We start from the raw sequence: 23,394 nt of genomic DNA on the forward strand, positions 1-23,394 counted from the left end.
TAGTGTGCAACCAGCTCTGGGCCGGGCACAGATTCTAACTGAGGTCTGGAGGAGGGGCATAGAGGGAGGAGCCAGTGCACACCAGATAGTACCTAATCTTTCTTTTAGAGTGCCCAGTCTCCTGCGGAGACCGTCTATTCCCCATGGTCCTTACGGAGTACCCAGCATCCACTAGGACGTCAGAGAAAGGGGCATTACTAACTTACCCCCCATTTCCCTTCCTTCCTCCTCTCCTCTTCATTTACCTCTTCATAATACACAGTTATCTCTCATGCCACTACTTTCTGCTTACCATTTTTGTTTACTGTTTTCAACATTGTATATTCATATGAGAATACTATTTCCGTATTGCTGGTTTTATGCATGTTTCTGCCTTTCCCTGTAAAACCTCAATAAAGTGAGTTCTAAAAAAAAAATTAAATTTTTTTATATATATATATATATATATATATATATATATATATATATATATATATATATATATATATATATATATATATATATATATATATAAAAATATATAATATAAAATATAAGAATTTACTCACCGGTAATTCTGTTTCTCGTAGTCTGTAGTGGATGCTGGGAACTCCGTAAGGACCATGGGGAATAGCGGGCTCCGCTGGAGACTGGGCACAACTAAGAAAGAATTAGGACTACCTGGTGTGCACTGGCTCCTCCCTCTATGCCCCTCCTCCAGACCTCAGTTAGGAAACTGTGCCCGGAAGAGCTGACACAATAAGGAAAGGATTTGAAATCCCGGGTAAGACTCAAACCAGCCACACCAATCACACCGTACAACTCGTGATACTATATCCAGTTAACAGTATGAATAACAATTGAGCCTCACGAACAGATGGCTCATAACAATAACCCTTTAGTTAAGCAATTACTATATACAAGTTTTGCAGAAAATCCGCACTTGGGATGGGCGCCCAGCATCCACTACGGACTACGAGAAATAGAATTACCGGTGAGTAAATTCTTATTTCTCTGACGTCCTAGTGGATGCTGTGAACTCCGTAAGGACCATGGGGATTATACCAAAGCTCCCAAACGGGCGGGAGAGTGTGGATGACTCTGCAGCACCGAATGAGCAAACTCAAGGTCCTCCTCAGCCAGGGTATCAAACTTGTAGAATTTTGCAAATGTGTTTGAACCCGACCAAGTAGCAGCTCGGCAAAGTTGTAAAGCCGAGACCCCTCGGGCAGCCGCCCAAGAAGAGCCCACTTTCCTCGTGGAATGGGCTTTTACAGATTTAGGATGCGGCAGTCCAGCCGCAGAATGTGCAAGTTGAATCGTGCTACAGATCCAGCGAGCAATAGTCTGCTTAGCAGCAGGCGCACCCAGCTTGTTGGATGCATACAGGATAAATAGCGAGTCAGTTTTCCCGACTCCAGCCGTCCTGGAAACATATATTTTCAGGGCCCTGACTACGTCCAGTAACTTGGAATCCTCCAAGTCCCGAGTAACCGCAGGCACCACAATAGGTTGGTTCACATGAAAAGCTGATACCACCTTAGGAAGGAATTGGGAACGAGTCCTCAATTCCGCCCAATCCATATGAAAAATCAGATAAAGGCTTTTGCATGACAAAGCCGCCAATTCTGATACACGCCTGGCCAAGGCCAACAGCATGACCACTTTCCACGTGAGGTATTTTAGCTCCACGGTTTTAAGTGGCTCAAACCAATGCGACTTTAGGAAATCCAACACCACGTTGAGATCCCACGGTGCCACTGGAGGCACAAAAAGGGGGCTGAATATGCAGCACTCGCACTCCTTTAACAAAAGTCTGAACTTCAGGCAGTGAAGCCAGTTCTTTTTGGAAGAAAATGGACAGAGCCGAAATCTGGACCTTAATGGAGCCCAATTTTAGGCCCATAGTCACACCTGACTGTAGGAAGTGCAGAAATCGACCCAGTTGAAATTCCTCTGTTGGGGCCTTCCTGGCCTCACACCACGCAACATATTTCCGCCATATGCGGTGATAATGGTTTGCGGTCACCTCTTTCCTAGCTTTAATCAGTGTAGGAATGACTTCCTCCGGAATGCCTTTTTCTTTTAGGATCCGGTGTTCAACCGCCATGCCGTCAAACGCAGTCGCGGTAAGTCTTGGAACAGACAGGACCCCTGCAGCAGCAGGTCCTGTCTGAGCGGCAGAGGCCATGGGTCCTCTGATAACATCTCTTGAAGTTCCGGGTACCAGGCTTTTCTTGGCCAATCCGGAACCACGACTATAGTTCTTACTCCTCTTCTTATTATTATTCTCAGTACCTTGGGTATGAGAGGTAGAGGAGGGAACACATAAACCAACTGGTACACCCACGGTGTCACTAGAGCGTCCACAGCTATCGCCTGAGGGTCCCTTGACCTGGCGCAATATCTTTTCAACTTTTTGTTGAGGCGGGACGCCATCATGTCCACCTGTGGTCTTTCCCAACGGTTTACCAGCATTTTGACTTCTGGATGAAGTCCCCACTCTCCCGGGTGGAGGTCGTGTCTGCTGAGAAAGTCTGCTTCCCAGTTGTCCACTCCCGGAATGAACACTGCTGACAGTGCTAACACGTGATTTTCCGCCCATCGGAGAATCCTTGTGGCTTCTGCCATCACCATCCTGCTTCTTGTGCCGCCCTGTCGGTTTACATGGGCGACCGCCGTGATGTTGTCTGACTGAATCAGCACCGGCTGGTGTTGAAGCAGGGGTCTTGCCTGACTTAGGGCATTGTAAATGGTCCTTAGTTCCAGAATATTTATATGTAGGGAAGTCTCCTGACTCGACCATAGTCCTTGGAAGTTTCTTCCCTGTGTGACTGCCCCCCAGCCTCGAAGGCTGGCATCCGTGGTCACCAGGACCCAGTCCTGTATGCCGAATCTGCGGCCCTCTAGAAGATGAGCACTCTGCAACCACCACCACAGTAGAGACACCCTGGCCCTCGGGGACAAGGTCATCAGCCGATGCATCTGAAGATGCGATCCGGACCACTTGTCCAACAGATCCCACTGAAATATCCTTGCATGGAACCTGCCGAATGGAATTGCTTCGTAAGAAGCCACCATCTTTCCCAGGACTCGCGTGCAGTGATGCACAGACACCTGTTTTGGTTTTAGGAGGTCTCTGACTAGAGATGACAACTCCTTGGCCTTCTCCTCCGAAAGAAACTTTTTTCTGTTCAGTGTCCAGAACCATCCCCAGGAACAGTAGACGCGTCGTAGGAATCGGCTGCGACTTTGGAATATTCAGAATCCAGCCGTGCTGTTGTAGCACTTCCCGAGATAGTGCTACTCCGACCAACAACTGCTCTCTGGACCTCGCCTTTATAAGGAGATTGTCCAAGTACGGGATAATTATAACTCCCTTTTTTCGAAGGAGTATCATCATTTCTGCCATAACCTTGGTAAATACCCTCGGTGCCGTGGATAGACCAAACGGCAACGTCTGGAATTGGTAATGACAGTCCTGTACCACAAATCTGAGGTACTCCTGGTGAGGAGGGTAAATGGGGACATGCAGGTAAGCATCCTTGATGTCCAGTGATACCATGTAATCCCCTTCGTCCAGGCTTGCAATAACCGCCCTGAGCGATTCCATCTTTAACTTGAACCTTCTTATATAAGTGTTCAAGGATTTTAGATTTAGAATGGGTCTCACCGAACCGTCCGGTTTCGGTACCACAAACATTGTGGAATAGTAACCCCGTCCTTGTTGAAGGAGGGGTACCTTGATTATCACCTGCTGAGAGTACAGCTTGTGAATTGCCTCCAGGACTGCCTCCCTGTCTGGGGGAGTTGTTGGCAAAGCTGATTTGAGGAAACGGCGAGGGGGAGACGTCTCGAATTCCAGCTTGTAGCCCTGAGATACCACTTGTAGAATCCAGGGATCCACCTGTGAGCGAGCCCACTGGTTGCTGAAGTTCCGGAGACGGGCCCCCACCGTACCTGGCTCCGCCTGTGGAGCCCCAGCGTCATGCGGTGGACTTAGAGGAAGCGGGAGAGGACTTTTGTTCCTGGGAACTGGCTGTATGGTGCAGCTTTTTCCCTCTACCTCTGCCTCTGGGCAGAAAGGACGCGCCTTTAACCCGCTTGCCTTTGTGGGGCCGAAAGGACTGTACCTGATAATACGGTGCTTTCTTCAGCTGTGAGGGAACCTGGGGTAAAAATGTCGACTTCCCAGCTGTTGCTGTGGAAACAAGGTCCGAGAGACCGTCCCCAAACAATTCCTCACCTTTGTAAGGCAAAACCTCCATGTGCCTTTTAGAATCTGCATCACCTGTCCATTGCCAGGTCCACAATACCCTCCTGGCAGAAATGGACATTGCAATAATTCTAGATGCCAGCCGGCAGATATCCCTCTGTGCATCTCTCATGTATAAGAGTGCGTCTTTAATATGCTCTATGTTTAGCAATATAGTGTCCCTGTCGAGGGTATCAATGTTATCAGACAGGGAATCTGACCACGCAGCTGCAGCACTGCACATCCATGCTGAAGCAATAGCCGGTCTCAGTATAGTACCTGAGTGTGTATACACAGACTTCAGGATAGCCTCCTGCTTTCTATCCGCAGGCTCTTTTAGGGCGGCCGTATCCGGAGACGGTAGTGCCACCTTTTTTGACAAGCGTGTGAGCGCCTTATCCACCCTAGGGGATGTTTCCCAACGTATCCTGTCCTCTGGCGGGAAGGGGTACGTCATTAATAACTTTTTAGAAATCACCAGTTTCTTATCAGGGGAAGCCCACGCTTCATCACACACTTCATTCAATTCATCAGATGGGGGAAAAACCACTGGCTGTTTTTTCTCCCCAAACATAATACCCTTTTTTGTGGTACCTGGGTAAATGTCAGAAATGTGCAACACATCTTTCATTGCCGTAATCATGTAACGGATGGCCCTATGGGATTGTATAGTAGTCTCATCGTCGTCGACACTGGAGTCAGAATCCGTGTCGACATCTGAGGTAGCGGGCGTTTTTGAGCCCCTGATGGCTTTTGAGACGCCTGGGCAGGCACGGACTGAGAAGCCGGCTGTCCCACATCTGTCATGTCGTCAAACCTTTTATGTAAGGTGTTGACACTGTCACGTAATTCCTTCCACATATCCATCCACTCAGGTGTCGACCCCGCAGGGGGTGACATCACATTTATAGGCACCTGCTCCGCCTCCACATAAGCCTCCTCATCAAACATGTCGACACAGCCGTACCGACACACCGCACACACACAGGGAATGCTCTGAGGACAGGACCCCACAAGGACCTTTGGGGAGACAGAGAGAGAGTATGCCAGGACACAAAAAGAGCACTATATAATGCAGGGATGCACACTACACAAGTGATTTTTCCCTATAGCAGATATTATATATATATATATATATATATATATATATATATATATATATATATATATATATATATATATATATATATATATATTTTATTTTTTTTTATCTGCGCCTAAATGTAGTGCCCCCCCTCTCTTTTTTACCCTATGGAGTCTGGAAACTGCAGGGGAGAGCCTGGGGAGCGTCCTTCCAGCGGAGCTGTGAGAGGAAATGGCGCCAGTGTGCTGAGGGAGATAGCCCCGCCCCTTTTTTCGGCGGACTTCTCCCGCTTTTTTATGGAAGTTTTGGCAGGGGATTTTACACATATATAGTCTTAATGAGTATATTATGTGTGTTTTTTGCCAGCAAGGTACTCTTATTGCAGCCCAGGGCGCCCCCCCCCCCCCAGCACCCATCAGTGACCGGAGTGTGTGGTGTGCCTGGGGAGCAATGGCGCACAGCTGCAGTGCTGTGCGCTACCTTGATGAAGACCGAAGTCTTCTGCCGCCGATTTCCAGGACCATCTTCTTGCTTCTGGCTCTGCAAGGGGGACGGCGGCGCGGCTCCGGACGACCGAGGCTGGGCCTGTGTTCGATCCCTCTGGAGCTAATGGTGTCCAGTAGCCTAGAAGCCCAAGCTAGCTGCAAGCAGGTAGGTTCGCTTCTTTCCCCTAAGTCCCACGTAGCAGTGAGTCTGTTGCCAGCAGATCTCACTGAAAATAAAAAAACTAAAATATACTTTCTTTTCTAGGAGCTCAGGAGAGCCCCTAGTGTGCATCCAGCTCGGCCGGGCACAAAATTCTAACTAAGGTCTGGAGGAGGGTCAGAGGGAGGAGCCAGTGCACACCAGGTAGTCCTAATTCTTTCTTAGTTGTGCCCAGTCTCCTGCGGAGCCCGCTATTCCCCATGGTCCTTACGGAGTTCCCAGCATCCACTAGGACGTCAGAAAAAATAAAAAATATATATATATATATATATATATATATATATATATATATATATATATATATATATATATATATATATATATATATATATATATATATATATATATATACACACACATATATATACATACATATATATACATACATACATACACACACACCAAAAAACAATAGTTACACTATTATGTACACTGAATATGAATAAGACAATCACATAAGTAAAAGCAGTTTCACGCACCATGTTCATAGGGAGAGAAAGTTCCTGCGTCAATGTTGATGTATGGATCAATCTTGATAGAGGTGACATGCAGGGAGCTAGACTTCAGGATAGTACCAATGCTGCTTGCAATAATACCCTTTCCAATACCAGATATCACACCTCCTGTTACCAGTATATACTTCATGATGTCTACTGCGGAGAGATAGACACTATAAGCTGGTTGTGGACAACAAATAAATGGATATAAACTTGAACCGCTACATACTTTGGGGATGATTCAGTTAGGCACAAGTACATGCTGCACTAATGGTACCTTTGTACTTTAGGATTATTGTTTGCAGCCCCATAAGGCTAAATACAAAAATATGAGTCCGTGGTTAGATTTATATCCAGTACGACAAAGACACAGTATATGATAAAGAGAAATTAGGGTCTTATTCAGGTTTGTTAGAAATTCTAAAAAGTACACCAATAGGCAAAACCATGTTGCACTACAAGTAGGGCAAACATGAGCAGAGAGTTAGATTTGGGTGGGGTGTGATTAAACGGAAATCTAAATTGCAGTTTAAAAATGAAGCAGCCAGTATTTACCCTGCACAGAAACAATGTTACACACGCAAAACTAAAGGCCCGTACACACTGGTCGATATATCTGCCGTTCTCTTGAACGACCGATATATCGCGGGACCGTCGGCCAGTGTGTATGGCCGATACGTCTGTGAACTCCGTCGTTCACAGACGTATCGCGTCGGCCGCGCAGCACAGCCGACGGCCAATATATCTACCGATATATTGGCGCGTCGCTGTGTGGCCGACCGCCCGTACACATGCTGCAGCGGCCGGCGGTGATTGACAGTTGAACTGGGCGGGCAGTGTGTATGAACACACTGCTCGATCCGTCCATAGATATATCTGCAGATCAATTGATCTGCAGATATATCTACTAGTGTGTACCCACCTTAACTCTCTCTCCACATGTTACTTCTGCCCCACCTGCAGTGCAACTTCGTTTTGCCCATTAGGGTGCTTTTTGGTTTGCTAACAAACCTGAATAACCACCTTAAAACACAAAATAGAAGTACGCTACCCAGAAGAGTGGGTGACCCCCCCCCGCTCAAAAGCTCTAAAAAAAATAAATATATAGCTCAATTTAATAAAGCGTAACCAAAGACACTTGCACAAAAGTCTTATGATGCATTCATGTTCAGAACTTAATACATTTTTATTCAGTTCAAGTAGAAAACGGACAGTACAGTAAGAGAAACTGCTCACAATAACACCTATAGCTCACTATCGCAGGAAACGTAAGAGAGTGATAAGACCTGCAACATATCACAGGTAAGTAGTGTCTGCAGTGTAACAATAGTAATGTTAAGGCACTTGTCCTATATCAGGCGTTTGTGAGGATGGAAACCTATTACCAAGACCGTCAGGACACTTTCTTCTAGAAATATCAGATGTTTGAAAGCTTTCATAAATGAACAGCTACATTAACAAGTAAGAAATTCAATAGTCTTTAACTGACGCACAGGAATATAAACAACCTTCACTGTATTCTAACATTGCATGTACCTTGAACCCAATTATATACTATTCACAACAACACTATCCATAGGCTTTATTATTAAGCTTTAATTTTTTCTCTCATCTTTGGTCCAAAATTGATTAAAGCCCAGTATAATACAAGCACATTAAATGAGTCAACAGATGTTGAAATATTTATTGTTGTTTTAGGGATTGTCTTTAGGTATATATTAAATGGGTAACTGTATTAAGTTGGGTATGGGACTCATGGTCGACATGAAAGGTTGACTTGAGTTCATGTTTTTTTGGTGTCGCTGTCTTCGTAAAGTGACCGGGAACCCCAAATAATGCACCGTATCCCCTCACATGGCTCGCGCTTCGGGCAGGGTTACCGTTCCCAATCGTAGTCCACGTGGATCGTCAAGCATGAAATAGTTAAAAAAAGAAAAGAAAAAAATAAGTGAAAAACTCATGTCAACCTTTTTGCATGTCGACCTATTTCTAGTGTCGACCCAGAGTCCGGATACCATTACGTTTTTCGCTCTGTACTTCGATGTGACATTTCACTATGTAGAAAAGGAGTTGTTGCTTATAATGTTTGTGTTATTACTTTTTCTAGCGAATTAGATTCATTGCGATTAGCATTGGTTTCTACCATTAAAGAAAATTATTTTCTATAGCTTGTATGGGCCATACATCCACAGCTCAATTCTCCATTCTGCCAATCTAACAGGGAATCTGCAAAAATCAGCAAGTTAAATATCCCTGATTCGCCACCCCGATCATTTTTTGGTCAAAATCCTCAATATCGAGGATTTCTAGCATGTTGGGTTTGCCTCATTCCCAAACAAGGGCAGAATGGGAAATTGCCCCAATACCTCCCTGATGCATGTGACCCTTTACTCTGCAGAGCTTCACATTTATTAGTCAGAAAAAGTAATCAAACAAGACCGTCCATTGACAAACCGTCAGAGTTAAGAGGGCCCTGATGGCAAGTTTACAATCAATATTTCAACACATTTGCACAAATTTCCCTAGGAATCAAGGGGTTTGCGTGGGGTGCACAGTATGTGTATCTTGTTCAAGGGGGCTGCTGGTATCTGGAGAGTTGTCCAGACTCTAGGGCTAGTGTTATCGTACAGGTTTTGGATACCTGCGCTCACCCTCTATTTGGTGTTTGTATGTGAGAAATGATGTATCTCTATGATCTGTAAATACCTTTATAAGTCACAATGCTTAGTATAACAGATGGTACAATAATTCATATATAATTGATGATATTGTGATTACACATAAATGCCCTTATAGTAACATGCATATTGTGTGAACATCCGATGTATAGGGAAATTAAACACGAGATGAAATAAAATATGGTATTGCCGCTTGATGAATATCCTAAAAAAAAAAAAAAAAGTCTTGTGAGAAAAGGAGTGTCTTTGTTCCAGATATATAGGAGTCAGTCTTTATCTGAAGGGATTTCCTTTCCCCTCAGTGTGAGTCTAAACAGTGTGCCCAGAGGCGGTTCTTTTGTCAATAAGTGATCGTAGGTGGAGGTCGTGTTCTGGGAGGCCGGCGTCCCGGCCTGCCAGGTGCAACTTACCCTCACGATGTGATGTTTAGTTCTCTTTGTTCACTCTGTGGTGAGTGATGATGTGGCCACTTGCGCGGTTTCCGCTGTATACGTCCCCGGTGGTGTTCCTCAGCAGACAGGGCTGGAAGCCTTCTTGGCTCTGCTGCTAGGCTGCCGGGTCCCACCGGAAGCCGCACTGAACAACCGGAAGTTGCGTTGCCACAACGCTCAGCTTCTTCCTATGTCCTGTGCGGTCTCAACGGCCGCTCCACTCGCCGGCCGGCGAGGAGTCTTGTGGATGTAGTTTGCGGTGATGTGCTGGCAAACTTGAGGTGTCTGCATGGAAACCGATCCATGCAGACACCTCAAGTTTGCCAGCACATCACCGCAAACTACATCCACAAGACTCCTCGCCGGCCGGCGAGTGGAGCGGCCGTCGAGACCGCACAGGACATAGGAAGAAGCTGAGCGTTGTGGCAACGCAACTTCCGGTTGTTCAGTGCGGCTTCCGGCGGGACCCGGCAGCCTAGCAGCAGAGCCAGGAAGGCTTCCAGCCCTGTCTGCAGAGGAACACCACCGGGGACGGATACAGCGGAAACAGCGCAAGTGGCCACATCATCACTCACCACAGAGTGAACAAAGAGAACTAAACATCACATCGTGAGGGTAAGTTGCACCTGGCAGGCCGGGACGCCGGCCTCCCAGAACACGACCTCCACCTACGATCAATTATTGACAAAAGAACCGCCTCTGGGCACACTGTTTAGACTCACACTGAGGGGAAAGGAAATCCCTTCAGATAAAGACTGACTCCTATATATCTGGAACAAAAACACTCCTTTTCTCACAAGACTTTCTTTTTTTTTTTTTTTTAGGATATTCATCAAGCGGCAATACCATATTTTATTTCATCTTGTGTTTAATTTCCCTATACATCGGATGTTCACACAATATGCATGTTACTATAAGGGCATTTATGTGTAATCACAATATCATCAATTATATATGAATTATTGTACCATCTGTTATACTAAGCATTGTGACTTATAAAATAAGATTTTACTCACCGGTAAATCTATTTCTCGTAGTCCGTAGTGGATGCTGGGAACTCCGAAAGGACCATGGGGAATAGCGGTTCCGCAGGAGACTGGGCACAACTAAAGAAAGCTTTTAGGTCACCTGGTGTGCACTGGCTCCTCCCACTATGACCCTCCTCCAAGCCTCAGTTAGGACACTGTGCCCGGACGAGCTGACATAATAAGGAAGGATTTTGAATCCCGGGTAAGACTCCTACCAGCCACACCGTATAACTCGTGATACTATACCCAGTTTAACAGTATGAAAACAACTGAGCCTCTCAACAGATGGCTCAACAATAACCCTTTAGTTAACAATAACTATGTACAAGTATTGCAGACAATCCGCACTTGGGATGGGCGCCCAGCATCCACTACGGACTACGAGAAATAGATTTACCGGTGAGTAAAATCTTATTTTCTCTGACGTCCTAGTGGATGCTGGGAACTCCGAAAGGACCATGGGGATTATACCAAAGCTCCCAAACGGGCAGGAGAGTGCGGATGACTCTGCAGCACCGAATGAGAGAACTCAAGGTCCTCCTCAGCCAGGGTATCAAATTTGTAGAATTTTGCAAACGTGTTTGCCCCTGACCAAGTAGCAGCTCGGCAAAGTTGTAAAGCCGAGACCCCTCAGGCAGCCGCCCAAGATGAGCCCACCTTCCTTGTGGAATGGGCTTTTACTGATTTAGGATGCGGCAGTCCAGCCGCAGAATGCGCCAGCTGAATTGTGCTACAAATCCAGCGAGCAATAGTCTGCTTAGAAGCAGGAGCACCCAGTTTGTTGGGTGCATACAGGATAAATAGCGAGTCAGTTTTCCTGACTCTAGCCGTCCTGGAAACATAAATTTTCAAGGCCCTGACTACGTCCAGTAACTTGGAATCCTCCAAGTCCCTAGTAGCCGCAGGCACCACAATAGGTTGGTTCAAGTGAAAAGCTGATACCACCTTAGGGAGAAACTGGGGACGAGTCCTCAATTCCGCCCTATCCATATGGAAAATCAGATAAGGGCTTTTACATGACAAAGCTGCCAATTCTGACACACGCCTGGCTGAAGCCAAGGCCAATAACATGACCACTTTCCACGTGAGATATTTTAGATCCACGGTTTTAAGTGGCTCAAACCAATGTGATTTTAAGAAACTCAACACCACGTTGAGATCCCAAGGTGCCACTGGAGGCACAAACGGGGGCTGAATATGCAGCACTCCTTTCACAAACGTCTGAACTTCAGGTAGTGAAGCTAGTTCTTTCTGGAAGAAAATCGACAGAGCCGAGATCTGTACCTTAATGGAGCCTAATTTCAGGCCTATAGTCACTCCTGCTTGTAGGAAATGCAGAAATCGACCTAGTTGAAATTCCTCTGTTGGGGCCTTTTTGGCCTCACACCAAGCAACATATTTCCGCCATATGCGGTGATAATGCTTTGCAGTTACATCTTTCCTGGCTTTAATCAGCGTAGGAATGACTTCCTCCGGAATGCCCTTTTCCTTCAGGATCCGGCGTTCAACCGCCATGCCGTCAAACGCAGCCGCGGTAAGTCTTGGAACAGACAGGGCCCCTACTGCAGCAGGTCCTGTCTGAGCGGCAGAGGCCATGGGTCCTCTGAGATCATCTCTTGAAGTTCCGGGTACCACGCTCGTCTTGGCCAATCCGGAACCACGAGTATTGTTCTTACTCATCGTTTTCTTATTATTCTCACTACCCTTGGTATGAGAGGCAGAGGAGGGAACACATAAACTGACTGGTACACCCACGGTGTCACTAGAGCGTCCACAGCTATCGCCTGAGGGTCCCTTGACCTGGCGCAATATCTCTCTAGTTTTTTGTTTAGGCGGGACGCCATCATGTCCACCTGTGGCCGTTCCCATCGATTTACAATCAGCGTTTAGACTTCTGGATGAAGTCCCCACTCTCCCGGGTGGAGGTCGTGCCTGCTGAGAAAGTCTGCTTCCCAGTTGTCCACTCCCGGAATGAACACTGCTGACAGTGCTAGTACGTGATTTTCCGCCCATCGGAGAATCCTTGTGGCTTCTGCCATTGCCATCCTGCTTCTTGTGCCGCCCTGTCGATTTACATGGGCGACTGCCGTGATGTTGTCTGACTGGATCAGTACCGGCTGGTGTAGAAGCAGGGATTTTGCCTGACTTAGGGCATTGTAAATGGCTCTTAGTTCCAAAATATTTATTAGGCGATGCATCTGAAGATGCGATCCGGACCATTGGTCCAACAGGTCCCACTGAAAGATTCTGGCATGGAACCTGCCGAAAGGAATTGCTTCGTAAGAAGCCACCATCTTTCCCAGGACCCGCGTGCAGTGATGCACCGATACCTGTTTTGGTTTCAGGAGGTCTCTGACTAGAGATGACAGCTCCTTGGCTTTCTCCTCCGGGAGAAACACTTTTTTCTGGACTGTATCCAGAATCATACCCAGGAACAGTAGACGTGTCGTCGGAACCAGCTGTGATTTTGGAATATTCAGAATCCAACCGTGCTGGTGTAGCACCTCCTGAGATAGTGCTACTCCCACCAACAACTGCTCCTTGGACCTCGCCTTTATTAGGAGATCGTCCAAGTACGGGATAATTAAAACTCCCTTTCTTCGAAGGAGTATCATCATTTCCGCCATTACCTTGGTAAACACCCTCGGTGCCGTGGAGAGTCCAAACGGCAGCGTCTGGAATTGGTAATGGCAATTCTGTACCACAAATCTGAGGTACTCCTGGTGAGGATAGTAAATGGGGACATGCAGGTAAGCATCCTTGATGTCCAGGGATACCATGTAATCCCCCTCGTCCAGGCTTGCAATAACCGCCCTGAGCGATTCCATCTTGAACTTGGATTTTTTTTATGTATGTGTTCAAGGATTTCAAATTTAAAATGGGTCTCACCGAACCGTCCGGTTTCGGTACCACAAACAGTGTGGAATAGTAACCCCGTCCTTGTTGAAGTAGGGGCACCTTGATTATCACCTGCTGGGAATACAGCTTGTGAATTGCCGCTAGCACAGCCTCCCTGTCTGAAGGAGTAATCGGCAAGGCAGATTTTAGGAACCGGCGGGGTGGAGACGCCTCGAATTCCAGTTTGTACCCTTGAGATACTATTTGCAGGATCCAGGGATCCACCCGTGAGCGAGCCCACTAATAGCTGAAATTTTTGAGGCGGCCCCCCACCGTACCTGGCTCCGCCTGTGGAGCCCCACCGTCATGCGGCGGACTCGGAAGAAGCGGGGGAGGACTTTTGCTCCTGGGAACCTGCTGTTTGTTGCAGCCTTTTTCCCCTACCTCTGCCTCTGGACAGAAAGGACCCGCCTTTTCCACGCCTGTTTTTCTGAGTCCGAAAGGACTGTACCTGATAAAACGGCGCCTTTTTAGGCTGCGAGGGAACATGGGGTAAAAATGCTGACTTCCCAGCAGTTGCTGTGGAAACTAGGTCCGAGAGACCATCTCCAAATAACTCCTCACCCTTATAAGGCAAAACTTCCATGTGCCTTTTTGAATCTGCATCCCCTGTCCACTGGCGAGTCCATAAGCCTCTCCTAGCAGAAATGGACAATGCACTTATTTTAGATGCCAGCCGGCAGATCTCCCTCTGTGCATCTCTCATGTATAAGACCGAGTCTTTTATATGCTCTATGGTTAGCAGAATAGTGTCCCTGTCTAGGGTGTCAATATTTTCTGACAGGGAATCTGACCACGCAGCGGCAGCACTGACACTTCATTTAATTCTTCTGATGGGGGAAAAACTACGGGTAGTTTTTTCTCCCCAAACATAATACCCTTTTTAGTGGTACCTGGGTTTATATCAAAAATTTGTAACACCTCTTTCATTGCTTCAATCATGCAACGAATGGCCTTAGTGGACATTAGACTAGACTCATCGTCGTCGACACTGGTGTCAGTATCCGTGTCGACATCCGCGTCTGCCATCTGAGGTAGCGGGCGTTTTAGAGCCCCCGATGGCCTTTGAGACGCCTGGACAGGCACGAGCTGAGAAGCCGGCTGTCCCGCATTTGGCATGTCGTCAAATTTTTTATGTAAGGAGTCGACACGTGCACGCAATTCCTTCCATAAGTCCATCCACTCAGGTGTCTGCCCCGCAGGGGGTGACATCCCTTCTATAGGCATCTGCTCCGCCTCCACATCATTATCCTCATCAAACATGTCGACACAGCCGTACCGACACACCGCACACACACAGGGAATGCTCTAACAGAGGACAGGACCCACTTTGGGGAGACAGAGTGAGAGTATGCCAGCACACACCAGAGCGCTATATAATGCAGGGACTAACTGAGTTATGTCCCCTATAGCTGCTGTTATATATACTGCGCCTAAATTTAGTGCCCCCCCTCTCTTTTTTTACCCTTTTCTGTAGTGTAGACTGCATGGGAGAGCCAGGGAGCTTCCTTCCAGCGGATCTGTGAAGGAGAAATGGCGCCAGTGTGCTGAAGGAGATAGCTCAGCCCCTTTTTCGCGGACTTTTCTCCCGCTTTTTTATGGATTCTGGCAGGGGTAATTATCACATATATAGCCTCTGGGGCTATATATTGTGGTATTTTTGCCAGCCAAGGTGTTTTTATTGCTGCTCAGGGCACCCCCCCCTAGCGCCCTGCACCCTCAGTGACCGGAGTGTGAAGTGTGTATGAGGAGCAATGGCGCACAGCTGCAGTGCTGTGCGCTACCTTGGTGAAGACTGATGTCTTCTGCCGCCGATTTTCCGGACCTCTTCTTGCTTCTGGCTCTGTAAGGGGGGCGGCGGCGCGGCTCCGGGACCGAACACCAAGGCCAGTTCCATGCGGTCGATCCCTCTGGAGCTAATGGTGTCCAGTAGCCTAAGAAGCCCAAGCTAGCTGCAAGCAGGTAGGTTCGCTTCTTCTCCCCCTAGTCCCTCGCTGCAGTGAGCCTGTTGCCAGCAGGTCTCACTGTAAAATAAAAAACCTAATTATATACTTTCTTTTTAGAAGCTCAGGAGAGCCCCTAGTGTGCATCCAACCTCGGCCGGGCACAAAATCTAACTGAGGCTTGGAGGAGGGTCAAAGTGGGAGGAGCCAGTGCACACCAGGTGACCTAAAAGCTATCTTTAGTTGTGCCTAGTCTCCTGCGGAGCCGCTATTCCCCATGGTCCTTTCGGAGTTCCCAGCATCCACTAGGACGTCAGAGAAAGGTATTTACAGATCATAGAGATACATCATTTCTCACATACACACACCAAATAGAGGGTGAGCGCAGGTATCCAAAACCTGTACGATAACAAATTTCCCTAGGGTATACAAATTTCAGGGCAAAAAAATATCTTGAAATGGAGTGCTCGGTATTACTTTTGGAGATTGTTAAATATAGTTTATATCCTGGTTACAGGATATACAATGTTACAATATATTTATGCCATAAAATACACAAATAAAAATAAGCTCCTCAGAGCTAAATAATTGAAAACAAATTGAAACATACAGTATCAATTAGCTCATTGAGCTGCATAGTTAATAACTGGACCAATGGATACAATATACTATTTCTCTTACGTCCTAGAGGATCCTGGGGACTCCAAAAGGACCATGGGGTATAGATGGATCCGCAGGAGACATGGACACACTAAAAAGTCTTTGACTGGGTGTGAACTGGCTCCTCCCTCTACACCCCTCCCCCAGACCTCAGTTAGACTTTGTGCCCAGGAGTGACTGGACACACACTAGGGGAGCTCTACTGAGTTTCTCTAGAAAGACTTTTGTTAGGTTTTTTATTTTCAGGGAGACCTGCTGGCTACAGGCTCCCTGCATCGTGGGACTGAGGGGAGAGAAGTCAGACCTACTTCTTCTTAGTTAAAGGCTCTGCTTCTTAGGCTACTGGACACCATTAGCTCCAGAGGGTTCGATCACTGGGTTCGCCTAGCTGCTTGTTCCCGGATCCACGCCGTCACCCCCCTCACAGAAGCCGGGTGAGTATTAGAAGAATCGAAGACTTCAGACGGCAGAAGACTTCAGTAACGGTACAGCGCAGCGGTAGCGCTGCGCTCCCACACACTTCACCAACGGCACTCACAGGGTGCAGGGCGCTGGGGGGAGCGCCCTGGGCAGCAGCTACTGAGGGTCACTGGACTGGCAGAACGTAGATTCGGTGCCCGGGCACCGAATCCCACACTCCTGCCAGTATAATTTTTTTTTTTAATTTAGCGGGACTACAGCGCGCCGGGAAGGGGCGGGGCTTAGCCGCACAGCTCACCAGCGCCATTTTCTCTCTCTCCACAGCCGCTGCAGAGACGCTGGCCCAGACCTCCAAACTCCTCCAAGTAACAGGGGAGCAAAACGGGGGGGGGGGGGGCACATGAATTTTGGTGCTTTTTATAATATATTGCAGCGCTAGACACATTATTTTCTTGTAGTATATGGGCGCTGGGGTGTGAGCTGGCATACTCCCTCTGTGTTTCTCTCTACAGGCTTCCCTGTGGGTCTGTCCCCTTGTTTTTGGCTGGTGTGGGTGTGTCGGTACTACGTGTCGACATGTCTGAGGCTGAGTTCCTCCCCGGAGGTTGTTACTGGGGGCGCAGAGAGGGATTTAGGAATGACTGTCGGCACAGCCGACTGCTGATTGGGTAAATATGCTGAGTACACTGAATGCAAATGTGGCTTTAGTGTCTAAGAGGATGGATAAATCTGATTCTCAGACACAAACATGGAGAAAATCCATGGAGGACGCTTTATCTCAGGTACAGACCACCTCAGGGTCACAAAAGCGTTAATTTACCCAGATGGCAGATACAGATACCGACACGGACTCCGATTCCGACGTCGATTTCAATGAGGCTTCCTTACATCCGAGGGTTGTTAGGAGTATTCAGTACATGATTGTAGCCATCAAAGATATTTTACATATCTGAGGAACCTGCTGTTCCTGACACAAGGGTTTGCTTATTTAAAGGGAAAAGGCCTGAGGTGAAGTTTCCCCCCTCTCATGAAATGAATGCGCTTTGTGAAAAGGCTTGGGAGTCGCCTGACAAAAGGTGGCAGATTCCCAAGAGAATTTTGATGGCATATCCTTACCCCTCTGACGACAGGGACAAATGGGAGTCGTCTCCTAATGTGGACAAGGCTCTATCACTATTGTCCAAGAAGGTGGCGCTTCCGTCTCCCGACACGGCTGCTCTCAAGGATCCAGCGGATCGCAAGCTGGAGACGACATTGAAGTCCATTTTCGTTAATACTGGTGCATTGTTCAGACCTGCTGTGGCGTCGGTATGGGTGAGCAGTGCTATTGCTAAGTGGGCTGATAATTTGGCTTCCGATATGGATACCCTTGATAAGGATAATATTCTTTTGACTCTTGGTTATATCAAGGACGCTGCAGATTACCTAAAGGATGCGGTGAGGGATGTTGGCCTCTTGGGATCAAGAGCCAATGCCATGGCCGTCTCGGCCAGGAGGGAGCTGTGGATTCATCAATGAAATGCTGATGCCGACTCCAAGAAGAATATGGAAGCTCTCCCTTTTAAAGGTAGTGTCTTGTTTGGTGACATCCTTGCTGACCTGGTGTCTACCGCTACAGCGGGTAAGTCATCTTTTCTTCCTTATGTTCCCACACAACAGAAAAAGGCACCCCATCATCAGATGCAGTCCTTTCGGCCTAATAAATACAAAAAAGGAAAGGGTAGAGGAAGGGGTAAAAAGTCGCCCACCCTGTCAGGCTCCCAGGACCAAAAGTCCTCCTCTGCCTCTACCAAATCTACCGCATGATGCTGGGACTCCCCTGCGGGAGTCCGTGCCGGTGGGGGGCCGTCTCAGATTCTTTAGTCAGGTCTGGTTTCAATCGGCCCTGGATCCTTGGGTCTTAGACATAGTGTCCCAAGGGTACAAACTGGAGTTTCACGAGATGCCCCCCCCCGCCGCTTTTTCGTGTCGTCCTTGCCAGTTTCTCTTCCAGAAAGAGAAGTGGTAAATGCTGCGATACAAAAGCTGTGTCAACAGAGGGTCGTTGTGCCGGTTCCCCCGTCCCAATGGGGGGGGAGGGTTCTATTCGAGCCTCTTTGTCGTACCGAAGCCGGACGGCTCGGTCAGCTCGGTCAGACCGATTCTGAACCTGAAATCCCTCAATCCATACTTAAAAATCTTCAAGTTCAAGATGGAATCTCTTCGAGCTGTGATCTCCAGCCTCGAAGGGGGGGGGGGATTTTATGGCGTCAGTCGACATAAAGGATGCTTACTTACACGTCCCGATATACCCTCCTCATCAGGCCTTCCTGAGGTTTGCAGTGCAGGATTGTCATTACTAATTTCAGGCGTTGCCGTTTGGGCTTTCCACAGCCCCGAGGGTGTTCATCAAGGTAATGGCGGAAAATAAGAATTTACTTACCGATAATTCTATTTCTCGTAGTCCGTAGTGGATGCTGGGAACTCCGTAAGGACCATGGGGAATAGCGGCTCCGCAGGAGACTGGGCACAAAAGTAAAAGCTTTCTGACTAGCTGGTGTGCACTGGCTCCTCCCCCTATGACCCTCCTCCAAGCCTCAGTTAGAATACTGTGCCCGGACGAGCGTACATAATAAGGAAGGATCTTGAATCCCGGGTAAGACTCATACCAGCCACACCAATCACACCGTACAACTTGTGATCTGAACCCAGTTAACAGTATGATAAACGTAGGAGCCTCTGAAAAGATGGCTCACAACAATAAACAACCCGATTTTTGTAACAATAACTATATACAAGTATTGCAGACAATCCGCACTTGGGATGGGCGCCCAGCATCCACTACGGACTACGAGAAATAGAATTAACGGTAAGTAAATTCTTATTTTCTCCGACGTCCTAGTGGATGCTGGGAACTCCGTAAGGACCATGGGGATTATACCAAAGCTCCCAAACGGGCGGGAGAGTGCGGATGACTCTGCAGCACCGAATGAGAGAACTCCAGGTCCTCCTCAGCCAGGGTATCAAATTTGTAAAATTTAGCAAACGTGTTTGCCCCTGACCAAGTAGCTGCTCGGCAAAGTTGTAAAGCCGAGACCCCTCGGGCAGCCGCCCAAGATGAGCCCACTTTCCTTGTGGAATGGGCTTTTACAGATTTTGGCTGTGGCAGGCCTGCCACAGAATGTGCAAGCTGAATTGTACTACAAATCCAACGAGCAATCGTCTGCTTAGAAGCAGGAGCACCCAGCTTGTTGGGTGCATACAGGATAAACAGCGAGTCAGATTTTCTGACTCCAGCCGTCCTGGAAACATATATTTTCAGGGCCCTGACTACGTCCAGCAACTTGGAGTCCTCCAAGTCCCTAGTAGCCGCAGGCACCACAATAGGCTGGTTCATGTGAAACGCTGAAACCACCTTAGGGAGAAATTGAGGGCGAGTCCTCAGTTCTGCCCCGTCTGAATGAAAAATTAGGTAAGGGCTTTTATATGACAAAGCCGCCAATTCTGAGACACGCCTGGCTGAAGCCAGGGCTAACAGCATGACCACTTTCCATGTGAGATATTTCAATTCCACAGTGGTGAGTGGTTCAAACCAATGTGATTTTAGGAGACTCAACACTACATTGAGATCCCAAGGTGCCACTGTCTTTTACTCTAAGCAGCTCTGGAGAGCTACCTAGCATGCACCCTTCTCGGCCGGGCACAAAAATCTAACTGAGGCTTGGAGGAGGGTCATAGGGGGAGGAGCCAGTGCACACCAGCTAGTCAGAAAGCTTTTACTTTTGTGCCCAGTCTCCTGCGGAGCCGCTATTCCCCATGGTCCTTACGGAGTTCCCAGCATCCACTAGGACGTCAGAGAAATGATGGTTCTCCTTCGCAAGCAAGGGGTCACAATTATCCCGTACTTGGACGATCTCCTGATAAAGGCGAGGTCAAAGGAACAGTTGTTAAGAAGTGTGGATCTCCCTGTCGGTTCTGCGACATCACGGTTGGATTCTAAATTTGCCAAAGTCTCAGTTGATCCCGTCCACTAGGCTGCCCTTCATGGGCATGATCCTAGACACGGAGCTACAGAGAGTGTTTCTTCCGGAGGACAAAGCTCTGGAAATCCAGACCATGGTCAGGGAGCTTCTGAGGCCGACAAGTGTGTCGATTAATCAATGCACTCGAGTGCTAGGGAAGATGGTTTCGGCTTACGAAGCCATTCGGTTTGGCAGGTTTCATGTCCGGGTGTTTCAGTGGGATCTGCTGAACAAATGGTCCGGGTCTCACCTGCACATGCACCGGAACATAAGTCTATCTTCCAGGGCCAGGATTTCTCTCCTGTGGTGGCTGCAAGGTTCTCACCTTCTAGGGGGGCGCCGATTCGGAATCCAGAACTGGGTCCTGCTCACCACAGATGCAAGTCTCCGAGGCTGGGGCGCAGTCACGCAAGGAGGAAGTTTCCAGGAAAAGTGGTCAAGCCAGGAATCTCGTCTCCACATAAATGTTCTCGAGTTAAGAGCCATTTACAACGGCCTCCTGCAAGCGAAGAACCTTCTTCAGAGTCTCCCTGTCCTGATCCAGTCGGACAACATAACTGCGGTGGCGTACGTAAACCGCCAAGGCGGAACAAGGAGCAGGGCGGCAATGGCGGAGGCCACAAGAATTCTTCGCTGGGCGGAACAGCACGTGAGCGCTCTGTCAGCAGTATTCCTCCCGGGCGTGGACAACTGGGAAGCAGACTTCCTCAGCAGACACGATCACCATCCGGGAGAGTGGGCTCTTCATCAAGAGGTATTTGCAGAAGTGACAAGGCGTTGGGAAATTCCTCTGATAGACATGATGGCGTCTCACCTCAACAAGAAGCTTCCGAGGTATTGTTCCAGGTCAAGGGACCCCCAAGCCAGTGCAGTGGACGCCCTGGTAACTCCGTGGGTGTTTCAGTCGGTGTATGTGTTCCCTCTGCTTCCTCTCATTCCAAGGGTGCTGAGGATCGTACGTCGAACAAGGGTTCAGGCAATACTCGTCGTTCCAGATTGGCCACGGAGGGCCTGGTATCCGGATCTTCAGGAATTGCTTGTAGAAGATCCTTGGCAGCTTCCTCTAAGAGAGGACCTGTTACTGCAGGGGCCCTGCGTGTTTCCAGACTTACCGCGGCTGCGTTTGACGGCGTGGAAGTTGAACGCCAGATCCTAGCTCAGAAAGGTATTCCCGGGGAGGTCATCCCCACTCTCCTTAAAGCTAGGAAGGAAGTTACGGCAAAACATTCACCATATTTGGAGAAAGTATGTGTCGTGGTGTGAAACCAAAGCAGCTCCTGCGGAGGAGTTTCACTTGGGTCGTTTCCTCCATTTTTTGCAGGCAGGCGTGGATGCAGTCCTGAAATTGGGTTCCATCAAAGTGCAGATTTTGGCTTTATCTATTTTCTTTCAAAAAGAATTGCCCGTCCTTCCTGAGGTTCAGACTTTCGTGAAGGGAGTGCTGCATATCCATCCTCCATTTGTGCCACCTGTGGCGCCGTGGGATCTTGAAGTGGTGTTGCAGTTTCTTATGTCTCACTGGTTTGAGCCTTTGCGTAAGGTTGAGTTAAAGTTTCTCACTTGGAAAGTGGTCATGCTTTTGGCTTTGGCGTCTGCCAGACGAGTGTCCGAGTTGGCGGCTTTGTCTCACAAGAGCCCATATTTGATTTTTCATTCGGATAGAGCGGAATTGAGGACTCGTCAACAATTTCTGCCGAAGGTGGTCTCTTCGTTTCACATAAACCAACCTATTGTGGTACCGGTGGCTACGGATGCTGTGGCGGACCCAAAATCTCTTGGTGTTCTAAGAGCTTCGAAAATTTATGTCGCCAGAACGACTCTTACTAGGAAGACAGAGGCTCTGTTTGTCCTGTATGCTTCCAACAAGATTGGAAATCCTGCTTCTAAGCAAACTATTGCACGCTGGATTTGTAATACGATTCAGCAAGCTCATTCTTCGGCTGGGCTGCCGTTGCCGAAGTCATTAAATGCCCATTCTACCAGGAAGGTGGGCTCATCTTGGGCGGCTGCCCGAGGGGTCTCGGCACTTCAACTTTGCAGAGCAGCTACGTGGTCGGGTTCAAACACTTTTGCTAAGTTCTACAAGTTTGATACCCTGGCTGATGAGGACCTCATGTTTGCTCAATCGGTGCTGCAGAGTCGTCTGCACTCTCCCACCCGGTCTGGAGCTTTGGTATAGACCCCATGGTCCTTTTGGAGTCCCCAGCATCCTCTAGGACGTAAGAGAAAATAGGATTTTAATACCTACCGGTAAATCCTTTTCTCCTAGTCCGTAGAGGATGCTGGGCGCCCGTCCCAGTGCGGACTGTTCCTTGCAGTTGTATTGATACTGGTAATTTTTGGTTACACGAGGTTTGTGTATTGGTTATATTCAGGCTGTTAGTTCATACTGTTATCTGGTTTCCTGCTACTCCGGTTGTACGGTATGTTTGTGGTGTGGGCTGGTATGTTTCTCGCCCTTAGTTTAACAAAAATCCTTTCCTCGAAATGTCCGTCTCTCCTGGGCACAGTTCCTATAACTGATGTCTGGGGGAGGGGCATAAAAGGAGGAGCCAGTTCACACCCAGTCAAAGTCTTTTTAGTGTGCCCATGTCTCCTGCGGATCCGTCTATACCCCATGGTCCTTTTGGAGTCCCCAGCATCCTCTTCGGACTAGGAGAAAAGGATTTACCGGTAGGTATTAAAATCCTATTTTTTCACATGTACTACCCAAGGTCTCCATTTTCAATTGTGCTAATTCTTTATAGGGCTTTGCAGAGTTCATACACATGTAAGTTGCTAATAGTTTGCGGATGTAGAATGACCTCTCTCATTA

The 23,394-nt window shown here is 48.0% G+C and overlaps 1 protein-coding gene across 6 annotated transcripts in view; it reads right to left on the reverse strand.

The window, feature by feature from the left end:
* The window catches only part of CTPS1 (CTP synthase 1), a 223,370-nt gene that overhangs the window by 192,507 nt on the left and 7,469 nt on the right, over positions 1-23,394 (reverse strand). For 3 of the 6 annotated variants that reach the window (XM_063954627.1, XM_063954632.1, XM_063954628.1), the window contains exon 2: positions 6,503-6,693. In XM_063954627.1, the coding sequence (XP_063810697.1) occupies positions 6,503-6,668 (166 nt within the window). In that variant the 5' untranslated portion in view covers positions 6,669-6,693. The remainder of the gene's footprint in view (positions 1-6,502; positions 6,694-23,394) is intronic. The other 3 variants (XM_063954629.1, XM_063954630.1, XM_063954631.1) reach the window with 2 other exon arrangements.

This window comes from Pseudophryne corroboree, chromosome 2, assembly GCF_028390025.1.
Source record: "Pseudophryne corroboree isolate aPseCor3 chromosome 2, aPseCor3.hap2, whole genome shotgun sequence".
NCBI classification, from domain to species: Eukaryota; Metazoa; Chordata; class Amphibia; order Anura; family Myobatrachidae; genus Pseudophryne; species Pseudophryne corroboree.